Source organism: Centrocercus urophasianus, unplaced genomic scaffold (genome assembly GCF_019232065.1).
Source record: "Centrocercus urophasianus isolate 14NV4802_14NV808 unplaced genomic scaffold, USGS_Curo_1.0 seq_13, whole genome shotgun sequence".
Lineage (NCBI taxonomy): Eukaryota > Metazoa > Chordata > Aves > Galliformes > Phasianidae > Centrocercus > Centrocercus urophasianus.
Window position 1 is genome coordinate 4,409,969 of NW_024884475.1, and position 23,878 is coordinate 4,433,846.

At 43.8% G+C, this 23,878-nt stretch overlaps 1 protein-coding gene and 1 long non-coding RNA gene across 2 annotated transcripts; both read right to left on the bottom strand.

Moving 5' to 3' along the window:
* Positions 1-6,156: 6,156 nt before the first annotated feature.
* On the bottom strand, positions 6,157-20,030 carry SUCLG1 (succinate-CoA ligase GDP/ADP-forming subunit alpha). The gene is made up of 9 exons (XM_042812421.1): positions 19,923-20,030; positions 13,875-13,978; positions 12,860-12,976; positions 12,118-12,330; positions 11,974-12,031; positions 9,502-9,585; positions 8,514-8,665; positions 7,875-8,063; positions 6,157-7,208 (listed from the first exon to the last, which is right to left on the bottom strand). Exons 1-9 carry the CDS (start codon positions 19,972-19,974, stop codon positions 7,182-7,184), a joined length of 996 nt encoding a protein of 331 aa, XP_042668355.1. The 5' UTR covers positions 19,975-20,030; the 3' UTR covers positions 6,157-7,181.
* A 1,357-nt stretch (positions 20,031-21,387) lies between these two features.
* On the bottom strand, positions 21,388-23,617 carry LOC122157109. Its single transcript, XR_006167769.1, has 3 exons — positions 23,523-23,617; positions 23,027-23,345; positions 21,388-21,787 (listed from the first exon to the last, which is right to left on the bottom strand). It is a non-coding gene; the product is annotated as an uncharacterized LOC122157109 (long non-coding RNA).
* Between the last annotated feature and the right edge of the window lie 261 nt (positions 23,618-23,878).

Consider the following 23,878-nt stretch of genomic DNA (forward strand, 5'->3'; position numbering starts at 1 on the left):
TGACCGTGTTTTAGCTGGGCAGTAAATACAACAGCCCCCAACCCTTCCACCTTTCCCATGCTGCCTTTTCTCTTCCATCACTGAGGCTCTCTGAATCCAGTTACAAGAGAACTGGTTATTTTGTGTTCTCCTCATTTCTTTGCACACTGGTATATTGCTCACCTTTAGGGTACATTGGCTTCTCAACCAAATCTCGAAGCATATCTGCTCTACAGGAGCACCAGTACATCCTAAGGTGCTCTAAGTGAACCTCAGGGTGGAGAGCAAGGAGGACATGACCATAGTGACTGCTTCAGGCAGAGTGTTGACACCTATTTCCAGAAGGAAAAATCCTTTTAGCAGCCTAGAAGCATTTATGGATGTCTTATTTACCAGAATAACAAAAACAACATCAGAAACTTAAGTTAACCACTGAACAGAGTCCTGGCTGGAAAACAAGCCAGGCATATTTTCTTTAGTTGACTAATTCTTGTTTATTTTTTTGAAAGCTGCTGCTATAAAATGCACAATCCAATTACAATTTCCATGCTGAAAGAATGGCTTCTAATTATATTGTTTCCCATCATTGCTACAATCATTGCAAGAAAGAATGGATTAATGCTGTATGATTTTGTTCCCTGTACAAGAATCAGATAGAGGCATTCTCAAATGATTTATAAAAGACACATTAAATAAACAAACAGTGTTTTTGCAACAGAAATAGACTGCACCATAAACAGGACAAATTGAAAAATATAGATTTGCTGCTATGTTCCAATGCATCAGAAATGAGGATAACACAGTAACCATGCACACTGAGTATAAACTGTATGACATGAAATCAGGAGGGAAGCTCAAGTGACTTCTGAAATGTGAGTCTGGGCTTTGGGAGAGTTGGCTTGGGGTGAGACATGGCAGAAACCTTAAATATGACTTCGAGTTAGTCCTGGCCAAGGGCTACAGTAATGCAGCTGTAGAGGGAGCCAGCCTAATTGTCCCCAGGTGAGTGCAATCATGCATGCTTTGGGTGTATGAGTTTCCCTTATGAGAGTTTGACCAGAAATCTAGTCAATGTAGATCAGTGATCAAATGTGTCTACTTGAACACATCAGGGATTTTGCTGCCCTGGCTTCGTTTCTTGCATGCTTAACTCCAAACACCCAATTCTACTATGTCTGAAGACCTTAGGAGATGGATATGGATCTTGACCCAAAATCCTTCTGTGTTTTAGAACGAGGCTGGAACCAGAGTCTAGATTGGCATCTATGAAGCTCCAGTTGGCAACTCACCTGGAGTACTGTGTGCAGACGTGGAGTCCTCAGTACAGGAGAGACACAGACCTGTAGGAGAGCATCCAGAGGAGGGCCACAAAAATGATCCAAGGGATGGAACACCTCTCCTACGAGCACAGACTGAGAGAGCTGGGATTGCTCAGGCTGGAGAAGGCTCTGAGATGATCTGATAGAGGCCCTTCAATATCTAAAGGGGAGCTACAGGAAACAAGGGGGCAGATTCTTTAGCAGGGTCTGTTGTGACAGGACAAGGGGAAATGGTTTCAGGCTTAAAGAAGGTAGACTTTGGTTGGATTTAAGGAAAAGGTCTTTTACAGTGGCACAGTGATGGTGAGGCACTGGAACAGCTCACCCAGTGATGTGGTGGATGCCCCATCCCTGGAGACATTCAAGGCCAGGCTGGATGTGGCCCTGGACAACCTGATCTAACTGTGCGTGTCCCTGTTCACTGCAGGGGAGTTGGACTAAATGGGCTTAAAAGTCCCTTTGAACTCTAAGGATTCTATGATTCGTTCCCAAATCATCCATACTGTGGGAGACAAAGTTCAGTATCTGACTTGAACTCATCTGATAGTTTCCTACCAAAAGATAAATTAGGTCTATCCAGTTATATGACTGCTGAGAAGCCTTCCCCCACCTATTGATTTTTTCTCCTGGCAGCTATTGGTAGTTAGCAGCAAGACTTGCAGCCTAAAGGCAGAGCAAGAAAGGAGAGGATGACCTTGGGCAAGACACAGCCCTTTAGGCTGTGATTCCTCAGAGGCATTTCTAAGTGGAGAGGCACACGTACGTCAGTCACTACATACACAACGACTATTGCCACAGCTCCTAAGCTACAAGACCCCTTCCTGCCTTTCTGCACAGTCAACCTCCTCCACGCAATGGCTGAGGCTACAGATCCTGAGCCAAACTGATCTTGTCCCACACATCACAAAAAAGCAGGACTATTCCAGTTCCCAATGGCACTGCTCATTGCTGGCTGCCTTCAGTGCGCACAGCCTGCTGTATGTGGCTCTACAGAAGATGCTTTTCTTCCAAGTAGCCTCATCTCCTTCTGCTGTCCTCCAGAGAGTCAACAGAGGGTGACTATTTCATAGCTCAGTTTATTATGCACTGGTTAAGTTTCTGCTTCTGCTTTTGTTTTCTTTCATACATGACAATTCATTTCTCTCCTCCCTAACATCCCTACCTGTCTCCTTCTTGTCAGCCCTCTAGCCTTGGGCAACAGAATAAAAGCAACAACAACAAATACAACAGGTAAGCTCTTGAAGAAACAGCCTAAGACATTTTTTGTCCACATCAGAACAAAGATCAGTATTTCTCTAAGGCAGGTCCCATCTGACTGCTAAAGCCACTCAGTTCAGACAGCATTACTCATACCAGACTGAAAAACAACAAGAAATAGCAGCACTGTTGGCAGGCTGAGAGCACAGGGAGGAAAACCAGCTGGGCTCTCTACCACCTCTCCCCAACTCAGATAAAGGGATATGATCATAAATCAATACAACATCCAGAAAGAATAAAGTAGTGCTGCTTTTGTTTTCATCTTCTATTTTACCGGCACAGTTTCAGACCTCAAGTTAAGAGAGGGAACTCAGAACTGTTTTGGTGTCAGAACCTGCCACCTAGAGAGCAAAACGAATGGAAACAGGTTGGTGGGTTGTTGTGGGTCTTTTGGTTTTTGTTTTGTTGTTGTTTTTTAAAGCAGCCATCTCATAGCCTTACAGATGCATTAGAAACTATAAATTCACTGCGCTGTCTTTTACAGCAACAAAACAGATTTTAAGAGACCTTTAATTATGTATCTGCACAGCACAGACATCATTACAGGCTATCGCGTCTACTCTCAGCACAAACACTGCCACATGCAGTTTAGTGATTATGGGACAGGAAAGCTTTTTTTCCCCCAGTTCCCTGAATTTGTAGTTTGTACAAACAGGCTGATTCATGTAATTCTTTCTGAGATCACATTGCTACTGCAGAAAGCAGCTGGTTTTTAATCATCAGTTTGGGACGCTACGAGCAGCAGCGGGTTGAAGGGAGGCTGAAGAGAGATGGAGGTCTTCCTCCTCTCCCCATTGGTGGGATGGGAGGTAGTGGCCTAAGGTTGTGCCAGGGGGGTCAGATTGGATGTTAGGAATAATTCCTGAAAAAGCAGTAATGCATTGGCAGGGAGGTGGTGGAGTCACCACCTCTGGAGGTGTTCAAGAACCATGGAGATGCAGCACTGAGGGACGTGGGTGAGTAATGATGGGGATGGGTTGGGGTTGGTGATCTAAAAGGTCTTTTCCAACCTTAATGATTCGATGATTCTGTGATTCTAAAAGCCTCCCCATCACCATACAGCCGTGGTGCTCAGCACCCTCAGCCCTGCCCCAGGAGGTACAGCCTGCTCCAGGTGGCCACAACAGCACAGGGCTCCCCATCACCACCTCAAGAAGCAGCCAGCAGGTTCCTGCCCGTGTCAGACTTGCAGAGAATCCCTCTGAAGAAAAGCTTTAATCTAATCTTGACCAGCAAGAAGTGGCAGGCGATGCTTCATTCCACAGTTTCAGCACAGTTAAGAGCTTATTGGTTGGGAATCAGAAACCAGCTCCTGTGGCCGTTCTTGAAACCACAGTGCTGTGCCTCAGTGCTCAGATTCCAATATTTCCCAGCCTATTTTGATATGCCTATCAGAGGGCACCCAGCCACCAGCCCTGCATGGACCAGTGTCAGGGTCAGTCACTGCCCCAGGCCAAAGGACATTTTTTAACTACTTTCAGACCACCTAATTAGTGGCCTTCTGCCAGAGTGCAACCTCTAACCCACTCGTCACTGGTGAGGCCCATTAGTGAGTGCTCCCTCCTCACCTTAAGACTTTAAATCTGCCATTTGATCCACCAAGAATTAAGTTGCATCTTCAGTTCAACCAAAATCACCTACACCATCTCAATGCAGCATCCATCCAATTCTAATTAGCACTGTGTCAGCACCACAGGAAACAGGAATCCGAGAGGATAAAACATATATAACAAAGGGGCAAAGGATTGGGGCACACCTCAGAAACTACAACAGCTGTTCAGAAAATCAGCATCATTTTCTCAGTTATCCCCTATGGCCTTAAGAACATCTTGACACTTCAGCGTCCATCTTTCAGAGCCTCTCCTCCCTTCTCTGGCTCCCAAGCACAAAGATCTTTTTTAGCCAAAGGAATAGGCATAAAATGCTTTCTTTTGTTAGTGAGTTTCAATAAATTGAGTTATAAATACCCATTTGCTAGAATCTAGCTAGCATTTTATGTATTAAAAAAGTAACACTCATTTGTCCAAAAACATCGCATAAAATATTAATTCTGGACAACAACAAAACCACAGAAGAAAGATCAGTGCCAGAACTCTTAATTAATTTCAAACTATAGTACATATATTTATTTGAGGACAGCGTAGATCAAGGAGAACGAGGGGTGGAGAAGGGAGGATTAGTTCTTAAAATCTAATGAGAATTTGAACAGCAACCTCAGACGTGCTTCTCTTGCACATAAAACCTATTTATTGAGCTATAAAGTAGCCAGAGGTTAAGGCTCAACACTAACTCAACTTTTTCCTTTAAAAAAATAAAGAAACCAGAACAATCTTCCTGTTCAGATTACTTGAAATATTTATTCATAAGCACATATGGTATGAAACGGATGTGAATCTATTTTTCACTGTCTTTATCAGTGACAAACATCATCAGCCTTTTACAAGTGTGCATTTTTAGGCAGCAAGAGAAAACTGGAAAGATTAAGCCTTTCTATCACAGTCAGATTTCTTCTCCATCTTCAGCTGATCCTTTGCTTCACGCTGGCACAGACTGCTTCCCCAGGCTTGTACAGAACCAGGCAGCTGATAACGTGTAGCCCTGAATATCTGCTGTGACCATTAGAATCAGGGTCACACTTTTAAACCCTCCTTCAACTACCAACGTATGAGGAATGCCTCCTCAGAGTAAAATAGTAAAATGGAGTTTATGGCTAACTTATAAAATTGCTGGTGCCTCTGAAACAGCTTCCATTGAGCAATCCTTAGCAGGAAACTACCACGCTTCAGTTGTGCTGGAACAGCTGCCCAGCCAGGTTGTGGATGCTCCGTTCCTGGAGGTGTTCAAGGCCAGGATGGCTGGGGCCCTGGGCAGCCTGGTCTGGTATTAGATATGGAGGTTGGCAGCCCTGCCTAGGGCAGGGGGGTTGGAACTTCATGATCCTTGAGGTCCCTTTGAACCCAAACTGCTCTGCAATTCTATGAAATTCAGGTGGTTGTATCAAGAATCATTACCCATCCCTAAAGCTGCTGTGGAGAAGCCCACCATTAGAATGAGTCAGCTCTGATGCAGGATCACAAGAAGACAGGCTGCAACATCCTGACATTCACTGGTGAAGAACTGCACTCTTTCCCAGATGGAGACATTTTAGTACTGATATTTCTTGAGCTAAAGGGCACTGATTTGTCTTTTTTGCTTCAGACTGAATCAAGCACTACTTGAAAACAAGAGCAGATCTAGCATTCAATTCCTACCTGCTTTCATAGGTTTTATCAAATGATTTACTGTTCAGTGTTGCTCCCAGCTGTTTAGTGACTTGATGTCAGGTCCATTTTAGCAAATCATGCTGCTGTTTTACAGCATCTAACTCCTGCATCCTGTGGACCCCATCATCTGACCAATTCTGACCGCATGTGAAGTGCACTAATACACATCCGGAACAGCAGATATATGACCTGTCCTTTTACACATCTCCTCAGGGCTTAGCTCTCAGAACTGTAAATGTCAGCTTTGAGATATATGGTCACTGCTTGCATTAGGAAGCAAAATTGCACAGGCGCTTGAGAAAGAAAGCTCACAGTTTTAAACAAATAACAAGACAAGCTTTTGTAACAGCACCTTTATGGAACAAGGTTAGCTTTAGACAAGTGCCAGGTTACAGGGATTTTTATATAAAGAAAGCAATCTTGGGTTTAGCCCACTCTGATAAAGCTTACAACACTAATTTATAGGCACTGTGTTCGGGCTATTTCCAAAGTAAAAAAAGGCTTTCCATTACAGTGCTTGGAGTGGTTAACAAGTAAGATAACTTACTGCATTCTTTTTCAGAGATCACTCAATCTTGTCCATTATGTCCCAGCATTATTGGGATTTCAGAACACGCAAACAATGCAATCCTAGCTCAGGTTAAAGAGGAAAGCAAGGTAACGTAAGCCAAAGAACAAACCATTTTCATAGTTACAACTGTGAATATACATATTCGCATTGGAAGTTACACTCATTTTTCTGCATAAAAATTCCACCTCTCCATACAACAGTTATGTGTCAGCAGAGGACTACACTGTGCACGGCTCAGCCTTGAAAAGAAAGTCTGGACTGGAGTCACACCCAGCTACATGGATCAACAAGCAACCCCCCTTCAGATCCAGCAGCTCTGGTTTAGTGGACGGAAACTTTGGCCTATTGTTCAAACATACTTGTCAGCAACAAACAAGAAAGATCTTTAAAAATAAAGCAAACTGTCTTGTGTGCATAAAAAGTCAGTGCCTTGACCTTTAAAAGCATCTCTATAAGCGACTTTACCTTAAACTGGGCAGTGCTTAAGTTACAAAAGATTCAAGGCTGATTAGTTTCTTTATGATGGCTGAAGAAACGGTTCTGCTTCAGGAATTCAAGAAGATGAATCAGGTTTAGTAGTAGATTTATTAATTTGCTGTGATTTACAGTGCAGTGATCACGTCTGAAACGAGGAGACATCAAAACAGGTTTAGCCTAAAGGTTTATGGCTTCCAAGTCAAATTCCATGACCAGTGTCAGTCATTTGGGCAACTGAAGATTAGCAAACAGAAGATAAGCAGAGGTCAGGTGCTGCACTGATGATTTGGAGACAGTATTCCAAAGTATCTTCTCTTACAGCAATTTCCTTTTCTCAAACTCCTGCAAGTAGCAAACAGACATTTCAGATGGAAGAAAAAAAAAAAGGCTTTTATTACTATTATATTTTAAATTACTTTGTGTTTATTTTAAATCTAATTTTAGGAATTAAAAACTAAATTAAAAAATACTTCATGTGTGCAAACCTTCTCTCACCTCACATTAACTCACTGGCTACGAAAAGCAACCAAGCTAGATTGCAGTGATACCAAGGAACCACTTGCTCCCAGACACAGCATAAACTGGCTTGAAAAACATTAATTCTCTGTAAGAGCATACAGAAGTTTTTCAGTTGTATGCATTCAACTCTAATTCCGAATTAGTACTTAACAGACATTTCTATATGCCATATTGACTGCACTTTCAAAGACTGTTTTGTTGTTTTAAATTAATTTGGGTTCTTTGCTTCCTCTGATAGAACCCAGAAAACACAGTTCAACAAGCACTTGTACACCACAGCAAAATGTAATCACTTCTGCATTTTTGCAGCTCACTTTCCTATAAAGGAAATACTACATATAACTACTTCTGCATATCACCTAAGTCATAACTACATTAACCAAGCTTCGAGCAGCAGAGTATTTGGGTCTGATATGCACTGCCAACTCTTATTCCCTCAAAGGCAGACTCCTGCTTAGTGTGAGTGCACAAATATACCAATTAACAAACCTTGTAGATGGTGCTGCCTAACTGAGCAGGGGACATGCTGACAACAACACCAGCGCTCTGAAGAGCAGCTATCTTCTCTTTGGCTCCACCCTTCCCACCAGCAATGATTGCTCCAGCATGACCCATCCGTCTGCCTGGAGGAGCAGTGAGACCAGCAATGAATGACACTACTGGCTTGGCATTTGAACCCTGTTAATAAAGAAAAGACGCTGAGTTACATGGTGAAGGGTGAATGAAAAGCAACTCCAGGTAACAGATTTCAAATAATACATCTTTGGCTAGCTGATACATCAAAGAGCTGGAAAGCTCAGACCATGTGGAACCTTTAGCTAGAAGTGTGAAATACTTCATCTCCTGATAAAAAGCAATACTTTACAAAATGCTTTCCAAAAAAAAAAAAAAAAAAGCAAAACGTTGCCCACAAATAATATAATAGAATTAAAAATCTGGAGCTGATCCTCTACAGTTAAACTGAAATTAGGAGCTTTAATCATGTTAAATTCCTCTTATATCAAAGTATGATAGCTTGTATCCTTTGCTCTTCTGTCAGCAGAGGTTAGAAATTGAACCAAGCTTTCTTGACATGGCAGAAAAGGGCTAACCAGCAACATATTCGGAAGTAAGCTCTTCAAAACTTACAGAATTATTTTCCTTTAAGAAAGCTGCTGCATCTTCCTCAGCATTTCCTCCAATTTCCCCAATCAATATGATCCCCTCAGTATGAGGATCCTTCAGGAAGACATCAAGACAGTCAATAAAATTAGTTCCATTGAAAGGATCACCTCCAATCCCTGGAAAAAAAAAGTGTAAAATTGCATTAAAAAATAACTCAAGATAATGACACTGCATTTACATTAACAGTTTCAAAGCAAATTTCAACAGGAAGGTTATTCCCAAAGACTCATAAGACAGACAGCTCTTGGAGTGCCAAAGAATCTGCTCTAAATCTCTCCTCCACTACTTCACAGAGAGCTTGCTATCCAAAGTTAAACATCTGTGAATGATTTGCCCCGAGAGGCTGTGGATGCCCCATCCCTGGAGGTGTTCAAGGCCAGGTTGGATGGGGCCCTGGGCAGCCTGGTCTGGTATTAAATGGGGAGGTTGGTGGCCCTGCGTGTGGCAGGGGGTTGGATATTCGTGATCCTTGAGGTCCCTTCCAACTCTGGCCGTTCTGTGATTCTGTGATTATTCACCTTCCAAACCATAAGCCAAACATCACATCCTATACAGAGACTCCACACAAAATACAGCTGAGTTAAGACTCCAGCAACAGAATTTTACTGTTAAAAAAAAAAGTGAATGAGCCAACTTGCTCAGAATACCCAACTAAATGCCTAAGAATGCTCCGTCCTTTTACATTAATATTAAACTTCTCAGAACAATTTGTTTCTAAACTGATGCCACGTTTGTTGGCTGCTCTCTGCTCAAAGAAGTTTTCTAGGCTTTTATTAATCTGATGTGGAAATGGTAACAGAAAAGGATTATATCTTCACAACAGATAGAGATCTCATTTCTCAGCATAATGATAAGCCACCCAACAATTTCTTGGCTTGCAGAAAATTATTTTGGATGTGTTCCTGTGAAGAAAAAGCCAGTGAGTCTACAGGCTGCTTCTGAGGAAACCTACCAACACAGAACGACTGCCCCAATCCAACTTGCGTTGTCTGATGAACAGCTTCATAGGTCAGGGTTCCAGATCTTGACACAATGCCTTTGGGAACAAAGGGAGATAAACTTGACATTGAGTGCATGACTACAGGCAGCTGTTCTTAAATTCAACAAAATCACCTTACTGAATTGAACACAAGATGTCAGGTTTTTCAGCTATCATTGCCAAAACATGAAAACTCTATAAAAGATTACGTTTGTACTATTTCTTGATTGGCATTTTTGACACTTAATTGTAAAGAGATTAAAGCTGCCCAGCAAAGCAGTAATGTTGGCTGAGATGGCATTCTTCACACTACCACTTTATCAGGAAAGAAAGTTGGAAACAAAATAGAATATATACCTTGTCCTGTATACAAGTAGCTTACACCTTGAACTCAAAACAGGGTTGCAACTCAATTAGGTTCTTCCAGAACCCAAAGATGCTACATTGAAAGGGGGAAAGACAAGACAAGGGGAAATGGTTTTAAGTTCAAGGAGGGAAGATTTAGGTTGGATTTCAGGGGGAAGTTCTTTACAGAGAGAGTGGTGAGGTGCTGGAACAGCTGCCCAGAGAGGTTGTGGATGCCCCGTCCCTGGAGGTGTTCCACGATGGGGCCCTGGGCAGCCTGGTCCAGTATTACATGGGGAGGTTGGTGGCCCTGCGTGTGGCAGGGGCTTGGAGCTTCATGATCCTTGAAGTCCCTTCCAACTCTGGCCATTCTATGACATAAAAGAGTTACCATTCCTAAGATACTTGCTGCTGCAACTGATTGTTCTACCATACATATTTAACGTTTATATTACAGTATTACAAGAGACCACAACCCCAGCCAGACCTAACTACATTTTCTGCAGCCAAAGTTAAGCACTGAATCATAGGTTGGGGACAAAATACTTGCATGCCTTTTATCCATTTTTTAAAGTCAAGATTTTTGTTAACACTACAAGAAGGAAGCTTTTCAAGAAAAACAGACATTATCTTCCATCTATTTCAAGCCACTTAACAAGCAGTGTAATTAGTATATTCCAGAAACAGAAGGCAAAATGCACTATTAGACTAACATTTAACTTTATCTGCTGTTTATACCATAGAAGAGTGCAGATGCCTACCAGCAAAGAAGTGGGTTTATTTCTTACTACAGCCCACAAAGAACTTCCTATGTTTCAGATTCAGATACTACAGACCAAAAATTGAGGCTGTTTTCAAAGCTCACATCCCAAGATTATCAAATGATTCTTGGATGCCTCAGAGCAAGAGAAGGCTGAGGAGCATTCCATCAAATGTGAGTGTCAAATGAAGTTGGGAAGGTGGCAAAGTTCACATCTTTACTCCCTGGCTCATGGATCACTATCAAAAACGTTTCTAGCAGCAGCAGGATATCAGGATTTAAAACATCCTTTTGCACTTGATGTGCAAAAGATTTATTCATTCAGATTCCATGGTCCTGTGACTCCAGCAGACACTCAAGATCTTAACAGAACTTTGATTCAGAAGAAAGCCTGAATGACAATATCAACTGTCACTGTTACAGTCATGGAGCAATGGCTTAATGTTATCTAGAAGGGAAATAACTCAGTGGTCTGATTTTTCTATTTCCAGTTTGACACAAGTGCTAATGCTTCCTCCATTCCAGCATCACCAGGTACAGCTTATTCCATTGTCAGAAGTGGTCAAACTAATGGTTGGCGACCCTGCACACATTGAGCAGGGGGTTGAAACTAGATGATCACCGTGCTCCTTTTCAACTCAGGCCATTCTATGATTCTGTGTTAGAAAAACTGCCCTGAGTACTGTTAGTTCCAGTACAGTGAACAGCTTTCCTCACAGCAAACATGTTTTTCCACCAGAAAAATTACAAACATTAAAAGGTGCTGTGTTTAAGATAAACAAAATACCTCACTGACAGATAATGGCAGTGTATGCTGCTTGCAATGTTTCTGAAGCTCTATTTATTAAGATAGCAACGTATGTTTTGGAGCACCTTTTAAATAATGCAATGCAGGAGTTACAATCTATTCTTATTTCTATAGTTTAAGACAAAGAACCACTAGAAATCAGCATACAACGCTTGCATGCTAAAGGGTTTGTAACTAATGTGTGGTTATGAACAATTCTCTGCCTCTCTGATCTCAGCTCCCCTGTCTGAGAAGTGGGTGTGCTTGTCAGTTCCACTCACCATGGTACTACTGCCTGAATTCCCAGGTTAGAAAGTTCTTTGTAAACTCTTCTCTTTGGAAGTACGCTCAAATAATCGTGTTAAGGAAACAAACTCTATCATTAAGTCTTTGGCCTTCAGGATTTATGAGAAAGCTAACTTACAAACTGAAGGACAAAGTGTTACACAGCATATTAAGTGTCTTCTGGGTAGGATGAGGTTAGCCTCGTGGATAAGAACACTAGAGCACCAAACGTTACTTTTAGATGATGCATAAATATTCAAAAACTCACCAATTCTTCCTTTTTTGTGAATGTGACCAGGCATGATACCGATTTTACACTCTCCTGGCTAAAGAAAGAATAAGAAGACAAATCAAGCATTCAAACCATCACTAAGAATGGTTCAGCCTTGGAGCAAATTCAGAATTCACTTACATTGATGACCCCAGGGCAGTTTGGGCCCACAAGTCGAGTCTTATTCTGGCGAAGCAGTCTGTGCTTAACCCGAACCATGTCCTGCTGGGGAATCCCTTCAGTAATGCAAACAACCAGGGGCATTTCTGCATCGATTGCTTCATTGATTGCAGCAGCAGCAAATGGAGGAGGTACATATATAACCGTGGCAGAAGCACCAGTCTGTTCTCTGGCCTACAAGGACAATAATAAAAAAGGTATCAAGCGTTTAATGAGCCCAAAGAGAGCATCTGATTACTAGTCACTTAAAGTATGTCCTCTACAGGCAAAAGTGAAATAAATAGATATGTAACAGTTTACCATAAACGTGCAAGTGTTAAATTCACTGAAGATGGACATACAGAGCACAGGGAACTGAAACCTAAGCACTATATGAAAAAGACCTCCCCTAAAAACACTGTTAGATAATACTTGGCCACAACTTCATCACACAAACCAAAATCAATCAGGAAACAGCTACAGGCATAAAACGTAAGCCTACTGCAAAGAAAAGATATTTGCATTGCTGAGTGTGAAGATCAGAGTGGAAGGCAGATTCATGCTTGACCACACAGAAAGCCTCTCTCACAAGGCTTCTATTTCCTTGCTTGCATAGTGACATCCAAGGTTCAAATCTGTCTCTACACTATGAGGAATGGAAGCATTCAGCAGCATTAGCTCTTGGACTGAACTGTCTGCTCCTTCAGTCACTGCTACAAATTACCTCCTTCACAGAATTAAACACAGGCAGACCCAGATGTGTTTTTCCACCTTTCCCTGGAGAAACTCCTCCAACTAGATTGGTGCCGTACTCCAATGCCTGTTGGCTGTGAAAGGTGCCCTATGAGAGAAAAAGAACAAAGATAAAATGCATATAACAACAAATAAAATGTGGAAAAAAAACCCAATTCTGATGACATCTATAATTCTGAAGACAATTTATTGCACCTCAATTTGCAATGAGGTGATTTCACCCCCAGTAAACAATCGGCTATTCTGAAGAGTGCATCAACTTGTTTTAAATCAATTCAGAATATGCTATAGTTTGTATTTTGTTTTTGTTTCTTTTAAACTGAGGCACACCAAAGAGCAATTTGTCCTGTGTTGCTGACACACCTGTAGACGTAGCAGCCATGTTTTATTTTCCACATCCATTATGGCAGCTGATAAATTCAAAGAAATTACCATTCTCATCCATAACCAGGAGACAGATTAAGCAAAAAGCAGTCTTCTCTCCTTTTAAATGTGTAAAAGAGTGAATGTGAGATTGAAATTAAAACATTTTTTTTTTCCTGTGGGCATCAATGTTCAAAGGCATTCGTGAAAGATCACTTTTAAAGCTGTAAGGTTTCACAAAAGTAGCTTTTAAAGCTTGTAAAGGGAGCAAGTCTCCCTTTACAAAGAAGCCCTTTCAGTTGTACAGGGCTTAAGGCTTAAGAGCAAAGCCAACTACAAAAATAAAAATGAAACATAAAATAAAGTCAGGAATCAGAACACAGTTGACTCAAAAACAAAGTTTTAAGTTTGCACACTGAAAAACAAAAATCTATAGTTTATTAAGAAAAATGCTATTTGGACTTGGAGAGTAGAGAACTACACAGCCAAAGGGATCTCTTCAACAAAGCTTTGCTTCCTATCAACAAAGAACAAACTATAATCTCTCTTATGCATTACTATATTTCATGGCCAAATAATTTTCTGCACCAGAAGGGCGACAGAAGTATTGCACATACACGTACCTGCTTGCCTGTAAAACCCTGACAGATAACCTTTGTGCCTTTGTTAATATACAGATTTTTCCTTGATGCTGAGTAAGAGCAGTGTCGTACTCCATTCTGGTGCACTAGAGAAAGGCAGAAAAGAGAAAGCAAACCATTAATCCACTGCCTCGTTATGCTCCACGTTAAAAAATGTCCTATCAAATAAGTACATACACATTTATGTTTTCATAGAATCATAGAACAGCCTGGGTTGAAAAGGACCACAATGATCATCCAGTTCCAACCCCCTGCAATGTGCAGGGTCATCAACCAGCAGACCAGGCTGCCCAGAGCCACATCCAGCCTGGCCTTGGATGCCTGCAGGGATGGGGCATCCACAGCCTCCTTGGGCAACCTGTTCCAGTGCATCACCACCCTCTGTGTGAAAAACTTCCTCCTAATATCTGACCTAAACCTCCCCTGTCTCAGTTTAAAAACATTCCCTCTTGCCCTTTCACTATCCCCCCTCATAAACAGCTGTTCCCCTTCCTGCTTATAATCTCCCTTCAAGTACTGGAAGGACACAATGAGGTCTCCCCAGAGCCTTCTCCTCTCCAAGCTAAACAAGCCCAGTTCCCCCAACCTTTCCTCACAGGAGAGCTGCTCCAGCCCTCTGACCATCTTAGTGCCCTCCTGGACCCGCTGCAAGAGCTCCACATCCTTCCTCACTGAGGGCCCCAGGCCTGGACACAGCACTGCAGATGGGGCCTCACAAGAGCCGAGTACAGGGGGACAATCACCTCTCTGTCCATGCTGGTCAACCCTTTTTTAAGATGAATTCATCCAATTGCTTTTAAAAGCAGCTCTGGAAGTTCTTAAGTGGTAATGACTTGTTTTTCTACGATATTACACATCGGTAATTTACCCAGTTTGCTGAGGGTCAGACCATGCACATACAGCACACTGAACACCAGAACCCCAGTCAGGACGAACAATAGATGCCAGCATCTTATCTACTGCTTTCATTCACAAATGAATTCATCCCCATCCTCTACACATTTCTGCAAAGTGATAAAGGAGACCCAAAATCCCAGGTTTTCTTAAAGCAAGCAAAAGCTATTACACAGAAAGAATACTTTTCAATATAAACTGCTGATGCAGGAATGAGGTGACTGTTAGCAGGACCTTCTTTCTCCATACCATAAAAGCACTTCCACAGTGCCAAGATCAGCTGTCCATCCCATATCCATTTTCAGATATTTACAACCTTTCACAAAAACGTTTTCAAAACCTTAACTTGACCAATTCTCAGCTTTCAGGCATATACATGGATATATTTTTCAAGGATAAGAAGCTTTCAAGTCTTTTCTTTTTCACACTTTGATAGCTTGGAAAAGATTTATTCTTCTGCACCGATAACTGAAAAACTGCTTAAATTCCAAAACTTTTTATGGATTTAGTCTTGAAAATACCTCATAAATGACAAAGTAACCTTGGTTTAGAGAAAATACAGCTGGCTTAGAAAAATCTGTCTAGGAGTGTGAGCAGTTTGCTGACTAGGTCTGGATAGTGATAGGACAAGGGGGAATGGTTTTAAACTGAGACAGGGGAGGTTTAGGTCAGATATTAGGAGGAAGTTTTTCACACAGAGGCTGGTGAGGCACTGGCACAGGTTGCCCAAGGAGGCTGTGGATGCCCCATCCCTGGAGGCATTCAAGGCCAGGCTGGATGTGGCTCTGGGCAGCCTGGTCTGCTGGTTGGTGACCCTGCACATAGCAGGGGGTTGGAACTGGATGAGCATCGTGGTCCTTTTCAACCCAGGCCCTTCTGTGACTCTATGACTTCTGGTAGAGGCAGCTCAGCATATACACATGTCTGCAGAGCAATACGTTTTGAAAGAAAAGAAGAAGAAAAAAAAACCCTTTGTGCTTTCTGGGATAGATTAGGATGAGAGATTTTTATTATCCCTTACAGCTGGCATGATACAGCTGTCTATTTCCCACTGTGACCTCATCTGAAGTAGAAAACTTTCTCCCTGGCCACCAGCACAGTAAGAGCAGCAGAAGTACGGCTGGAAATGCAGTTTTGCTGTACATGGCACAGGCTGCAAGTCCTGGGTGCAAACAGCAAGAGATTTAACAGACAAGAGATGAGAAGGAAACAGGTGGAAATGGAAACGGCACACCCAAGTTCACAGCAGGTAAGAGTCAGAAATAGAACCCAAGTCTCAATTTGCAGCTAGACTTTCATTCACCAGCTCATCTTGTTTCACAGCTTCCAACTGCTGTTCAAGGAATTGCTTCTGTTAGAACAAATCAGGGTTCCACAGTGTAATCCATGTGCCTTCAGGAAGACAGGACAAGAAATTATTTGCTCTTCTGCTTGCAAAGCTTCAGCAACAAGCCACTAAAAGCTAACCTCATCACTGACCCTATTTTAATGTACAGCTCTAACTTACAGGCCAAGCTGCAATAGTGCAGGCTTTGTGTCAAGCCACAGAGCACAAGAACAAGACTTTGCAAACCCAGATCCAATCAGAAGTACAGTGAAAATGCTGTATTTTGTCAGATCAGAGGTCTAATAACACTAATACCACTGTGCTCAATGAAAGCCTGTAGTGCACCTTCAGAAAAGCAGAACACGGTGCCAGGTAACCTTCCTCAGGCAATCCCTTTGGCTTCTGCCACATAATTTTTGGTTTTTGATAGTTTGCATTTGTATTTAAGGAAAACAAATAGATCTGATTTAAAGCAACAGAGCCCAAGTCACCTTTGTACAGCTTACCCCAGCAGTACAGATATCAGGGCTCAATCCCTTCCCAACTCAAACTTCATGGAGTTGGAAACTTGTTATTTTCAGGACTTCTCACAAGATTCCCTAAAGCTATAGAGAGGAATCCAAATCAGAGTGCTTCTCTCTTGCCCACATTTATCTTGGACCAAAAAAAAAAAGAAGTTTGGAAGGCAAGGAAGGATCTGAAGGTGCTCACAGAATAGCACAGCATGAAAGCAAGGGAAAGAAACAAAGATTCCTTTCCAGAAGGACCTGAGCAGGTAGTTCCACTGCCAGGAGACTGACAAGCAGTAAATGAAATTCTCCCTCTATCACTTCTTGAAATGCCCTGGGAGCTTAGAGACAAAGCAAGATATTCCTTTCTATTTCCTATGTAAGAAAAGAAGAAAGCCTTAGAAAATAAATAGGCTCCAGTACAAATGGGAAGAATGGACTTCAGGCCAAAGTCAGGGAAAGGAGTCAAGTCCAAAGAGCACCAGTGGAAATACCCAAGTTTTTCTGCTGGAAGAGGACAGAACTGCAGCAGTTCTGGATAGCTTCTTACAACACAGAAAATACATGGGGAAAAAAAAAACAAAAATAAAAAAAAGAAACAACAAAAGTTGAGTGAAGACCAAAGTGCTGCAGTGAAATTTCCAAGCTCACTGAGTGGAAGTTTGAGATTTGGCACAAGTTCTTGTCCCAGTCCTTCCTTAGGTTTAGACCATCATTATTAGGCCATATTCACACGTGCACATTTGGAACAATTATTCATCTTCTCTCAAATCAGTCTGCAGAATTCAGCCTTCAAGGTGGTGATTGCACTTGCACAAGATGATCCTTACTGACAAGGAGATCCCACGTAATCAAGGGATTGCTCAGAATATCTTTCTCCTTGTCTGAAAGAGAATTATGTGCTCAGGACAGGATTTCTAGCTACTGCTCCTCAGTTTCTCTTCCTTCACTCTCCTCTTGCCAAGTTCCTGTTAATTATGGAAATCCCCATCTATGAACACAGCGTAAGAGTTTAAGAAATAAGTTAACCAGTCTATAGAAGGACAGATGTGATGACTATGCTACACCCACCACATTACACAGAAGTAGGACTAATGGGAAAGCAACATTTAGAAGAATTTCTATTTCTTTCAACACTTCTTTGTTCCCTAACCAAAAATCGGCCACGGAGTCATGAAGAGTGAAGCTTCCTTCCAAATCTAAGGAGTTTAAGGAGAAAATAGGCACTCCTGTTCTTCCAAGACAACAACCTTTTTCCTATATATATACTTCACTGAGAATGCATGCAGCTGAAGGGCTGGGAGCCCCTCTCCCAGTGCTGCTCACACTGAAACACCCAACAAATCCTCCATTTGCATCATTACTTCTACAGCAATCTTTGCCAGAGCTATGCCCCTAATCTACTTCCATGATTTAATCTAAGAGCCTTCCAAAGGCTTCAATCACACCCAACGTAACATCCCAAATTTAAGGTTCCAGCAGACTTTTAACATTTAAGAGCAATGAACCAGAAAAATGTTTCAATGAAGGAATATTTGATCTCTCAGAAGTTTCTTTAAAAGAGTTTATAAACCATTGCAAGCAGAACACCTCTTGAACCACTCAGTCCACCTCTCCCCTTACTACCCAAAAAGAACTGTAAGCACTCTTCCTTCAATCTGTTTGACTGCTGTTTGTAAAGGGAATGAAGTGGGGTTTCAAAGACATAAAAATCTGTAAAAAATTAGCTTTGCTGGAATACAAATTAACCCACGCCAGAGATGCTATACGCCCATCCACCAACAGAACCAATTCTCTTGGACTCACAGGAGTGAGCTCAAAGAGTTCAACTGATAGACAGAGACACTGTGCTGAGGCAACACAGCTCTCTACTGGTGCTTATAGGGGACATGAAGCAGGAAAGGACACCTGCAGGAGGGTGGGTGTGCCACAGCACCACAGCCTAAAGCACTGCAGAATCACATTAGGAGTCCCTGACCTACAAGTTAATCACAGAATGCCCTGGGTTGAAAAGGACCACAATGACCATCTAGTTTAAATTCCCCTGCTGTGTGCAAGGTCACCAACCAGCAGACTAGGCTGCCCAGAGCCACATCCAGCCTGGCCTTGAATGCCTCCAGGGACAGGGACATTAGAAGCATAAAGCTTTTCTTGCAAGGAGTTTCACTGAGAACAATTAAGCTTAATTTTGCTCATTTGTTGCCAGCTGCAAGATGCAAGGCTAACACATCAAATCCTCAGCTTAAGAATCCAAGAAACAACTCTTGTGCTTTGACATGCCCATACTGATTCCAGTAGAGGATGCAGCATTAACTGCCCAAAATAAGCACAAAGAAAGAAAAATAAAGTTTTTTTTTTTTTTATTTATTTACTACAATCTTCAAAGCAATGTATATAAAGGCTTACAAGCTGAAAATTTAGCCTTAGATTGCTTGTGGTCTCCCAGTGAATACGTAAGGGTTTGAGTTTTGGGTGGTCCTGTGTGGAACCAGCAGGTGAGCTCCACAATCAGTGTTCACAGAATGGCCAGGGTTGGAAGGGACCTCAAGGATTGTGAATCTCCAACCCCCTGCCACACACAGGGCCACCAACCTCCACATTTAATGCTAGACCAGGCTGCCCAGGGCCCCATCCAATCTGGCCTTGAACACCTCCAGGGACGGGGCATCCACAGCCTCTCTGGGCAGCTGTTCCAGCAACTCACCACTCTCTCTGTAAAGAGCTTCCCCCTGACATCCAACCTAAATCTACCCTCCTTGAACTTAAAACCACTTCCCCTTGTCCTGCAGTTATCAACCCTTTCAAAGAGTTGATTCCCCCCGTTTGCAGGCTCCCTTCAGGTACTAAATGGCTGCAATGAGGTCACCCCGCAGCCTTCTATTCTCCTGGCTGAACAAGCCCAGCTCCCTCAGCCTGTCCTCGTGTTCGCCCTTTCCAAAAGGGATAACGTATCACTAAGACTCCAGCTCTACTCGCTGCCCCCAAAAAGCCCGACGTGGCTCCTCTCCACCACGGTCACACCACAGAAAAAGCCACCCCAGAGCGCAGCGGCTTCTCCATCCAGAGGAACCTCAGCTCCCCGAGGCGCGGGTTCTCCTCAGAGCGCTCAGCCCCGCTCTCCCCTCCCCGGGTGACCTTGCGAGGCGGCGGGAAGAGGAGGAGGAAGAGGAGGAGGCGGCCGGGCTCCCCTCCAGCGCAGGCCCCGCGGCCTACCCCGGAGCAGCGGCCGCGGGGGGAGCCGGTTGCCAAGCAGCGCGGAAGACCCCGGAACGCCGTTGAGGGACGAGGGCCGGTACTCACGGCGGAGGAAGCGGCCCAGGAGGCGGGCGGCCGCGGCGCTGCAGTGAGACATCGTCCCCTCGCAATGACACCGCCACGGCGGCCCTACGCGGCGCCTGAGCACTGCCCCACCGGCGCGCCGCCGGGCAGCCCCGCGTTGCGATTGGCTCAAGGGGAAGGTCCTCCGCACGGTGTCAGCCAATCAGAAGGGAGCTCAGGGGCGGGAAAGCCCCGCGGGGGATTGTGGGGGCTATAGTCCGCAGCGCCTCGCCTGTGTGAGCGCTGAGCCCTGGCTACCCGCCCGCGGCTGGGGGGGGAACACTGAGAGCTCCTCTGAGGTCACCAAGTCCAAATCCAGCCCATCCCCACCGCGCCCACTAACTGTGTCCTTCAGTCCCACCTCTACACAGTTCCTGAACCACCTCCAGGGACAGCGAGCCCAGGACCTCTCTGAATCACAGAATGGCCAGGGTTGAAAGGGACCTCAAGGATTGTGAATCTCCACCCCCCTGCCACACACAGGGCCACCAACCTCCACATTTAATGCTAGACCAGCTTGCCCAGGGCCCCATCCAATCTGGCCTTGAACACCTCCAGGGACGAGGCATCCACAGCATCTCTGGGCAGCTGTTCCAGCAACTCACCACTCTCTCTGTAAAGAACTTCCCCCTGGCATCCAACCTAAACCTTCCCTCCCTCAACTTGAAACCATTTCCCCTTGTGCTGTAGTTATCAACCCTTTCAAGAGTTGATTCCCCTCCTCTGGGCAGCCTGTGCCAATGCACTACCACTCTTTCTGATATTTTTCATAATATCCAACCTAAACCTCCTCCGGCACAACTTAAGGCCGTTACCTCTCGTCCTGTCACTGTTACCTGGGATCCCCAGCTCACTACAATCTCCTCTCAGGGAGCTGTACAGAGCCATAGGGCCTCCCCTGAGCCCGCTCTTCTCCAAACTGAACAATCCCAATTCCCTCATGTTGACACAAGTCATTACCCCCTAATACAAGTGTTGTGGGACAGAAGCCAGCTCCACTCACTTGAACATAAGAAGAAATAAGCCTGTTTTGGGTTGGTTTAATGCAGTGACTTTGTTCCTAGCAGAGAACGCTCTGTTCTGCCAACACTAATTTAACTGATTCAATCAGCTAAGTAGAAAGAATCCATTCAACCCAGGGAGAAACAGTACAGCAGTGAGCAGCACTCAGGTGGCACAGGAGTTCCCCTGCACCGCTTGGGACAGACTGAGTTCTGTCTCAGTGTGGGGCAGCCAAAGGGTTGGAAAAAAAACATGGGATTTAATCTCTGAACAATGCTTTTCAGCCACTGCAGAAGGGGTGGGTCTTCCTAATACATTTTTAAGTGTGCAATCTCATTCTAAGAGCAATGAGGATTTTGGAGCTGAACCTTATGGAAATCACACGTCCAGAAACAGCTGAATCCCAGTGAAAACATCTTTTTGCTCATTTACTTAGAGCTGGGCTTTGATCTTGTTTGTAAGCAGATCTTCATGAGGTTAAACACAGGGCTTTCTGCCCAGTATGTCTGCAGAGGGCTCGACCTTCAGATAGGAAAAACAACAACAACCGAAAGGAATAGAGTGTCATGTTAATGTTTACTTACCTGGGAACTCCAGCAGGAGCATAAGATAAAATCACACTGCCTGCTCACATTTTGCCTTTCCTAGATCTTTAGATGAAAAGAATTCGCTGCAAGCACAAAATTAAACTTCTTTTGATACTCCCTTAAAACTAATGGTAAAATGTTTTTCTTTCCTTTGCTTACCTTCTGGTTGGACGGTTGTGGGAATTTGGAGCTTAGGGACTGTGCACTTCCTTGGGGCCATCACAGAAATCAGCCAATTCCTCCCAGCCAAGGCTTCTTCTGTGTAAGAAAAGGCAATGCTAATGCTTTGTTTGTTTCCATCATCTGACAAAATGTGCAGTGTAAATAAATCACCCTTAAACATCTGGACTTCCTAGCACCAGGGGTAGAAAAGCCACACCTGGTTTTGCAGGGTGTCCTGTCTGCACTCCAGAGCCTAAGTCTGGTATTTTAAACTGGAAGAGGGTAGATGTAGACTAGATATTAGGAAGGAATTTTTTATTGTGAGACCAGTGAGGTTGTGAATGTCCCCTCACTGAAAGCACTCAAGGCCAGGCTGGATGGAGCTGTGAGCAACCTAGTCTAGAAGGAGGTCTCCCTGCCTATAGCGGAGGGTTGGCACGAGATGCTCTTAAAGGCCTCTTCCAATCCAAACCATTCTATGATTACTTCCACGGCATATACACAGACTGTGCTCCAAGCACTGGCACTCAGAAGCACCTGGATAGAATTGTCACCTGCATCAAACGCCAGTCTCTCTTTCCCATGAGCCTGAGATGGGTACAGAAAGTGCCTGCCAAGCTCACCTTCTCCAATCCCACAGGTAACTCACTCCTAGCACACACAGCATGCTATTTCCCAAATGCACATTTCCATGCATGAATCCATGTATCTCCTCTTCTGAATTTCCTGATGACTTGTTTTATGAGATTGTTGCAGACAACACAGGGAGCATTTAAGCTGCTTGTGGACTGGCATCTAGTACAGCTTGAGCCACCTCTCAGCACCCCTTCAGCTTCTCCCTGCCCCTCCAGGAAGGCCTGGTTTTCCCTTAAGTCCTATACTCAACCAGCCAGCCTTCTGCAGGTTCCTCGGGTACCATAGGGCATAACAGACAGCACTCAGCACCTATATTTAGGCACTGGACATGAGCCTTTGCTGTCCAAATGGCATGCAGCTAGGGAGGAAATTCAGGTCCTATGTGCCAGATGAGTACACATGTGCTGTCCCAGCTCTTGTGCCCTGGGAGACCTTGTTGGTGCCATCAGCAGAGACAGAACAGCAGTTCCTGCCAACCATCAGCCCATCCCCATCATTTTTTCCCTGTTCACTCCTATAGTTGTTTTGGCACTTGTGGAAACCCACAGAATGACATTCAAATTCCTCCTTTAAAGCATTTTCTTCTACTTTTGTATTCTGAGAAACCTTTCGTCACCAGTTGTGGCAGAAAAGCAATGGATGGCTGAACAACCCTACACCTGCACTGACCAAAAATGATTACTTTTACTTTTCCCATACCTCCATCATAGAGGAAATTGCAGGCTGGGCATGAAGGTTTGATTGTCAAATATACATATGGTCATATTCAGAGTGGGTATTTTTGTCTGAGTTGAATTAGCCACAAGTGCCACTAGATGTCACAGCTGCTTCATTGTTTAACTCTTCTCCCAGGGCTGTTACAAGTTTGGCTGAAGAGTGAAAGCAAGGACTGTGCAGCAAAGCAGAACCAGGCTCCTCTCCTCAGGCCATTGTTGGAAGATGCTTTAGGACTGGCTTTTCTTGAGTAATGACCTCATGCCCTGCTGAAATCCTCAGACTGGTCGGGCTTGAAGGGAACCTGCAGGAAGCAGAGAGTCAGGGAGGAGAAGGGGACATTGGAAGGGCACAAAAAGCTTTGCTGAAGGCAGGAAATCAAAGTGACCACAAAGATATGACCTTCTCTATGCTGATAATTTCACTGTTGGAAAAAAGTCACTTTTCTACACTTTTTCTGGGATTAACCAATAGCATTTACCTTGGTGCTGCTGATGCTTGCCAGTTGGAGCTCATGAAGACCTGCTTCCTCCTGCTGAAATATTTAAGAAATAACAAAAACATCAAGCAAACATAATGAAGCCAAACTCAGGGCATTTTCTGTCAAAGGCAGCTAATTTTAGTGCCACTCTGCTGCAGAGATTGGCTGCATCCCTGCCCTATTCATGGCAGAAAGGCAAATAACTGCATCACAAAGAAGCCAAGTGAATGGCAGGGGAAGAGTATTCTTCCTCCCTCCTCAGAGCAGCCCGATGTCTGTCTCCTCTCATGTCACCCATAGGAACCTGTTCATTCCCTGCATTTAGCTCTGAGGTTCCCAAAGGAGGATACATCTTT

Coding starts and splice junctions, on each gene's coding strand:
- SUCLG1 (XM_042812421.1), bottom strand. CDS start 19,974: ATGTCTCACTGCAGCGCCGCGGCCGCCCGCCTCCTGGGCCGCTTCCTC. Junction 9,586..11,973: donor TCACAAAAAAGGAAGAATTG/GTGAGTTTTTGA, acceptor TTGTTCCCAAAG/GCATTGTGTCAAGATCTGGA. Junction 8,666..9,501: donor GGGGCAGTCGTTCTGTGTTG/GTAGGTTTCCTC, acceptor TTTTTTTTCCAG/GGATTGGAGGTGATCCTTTC.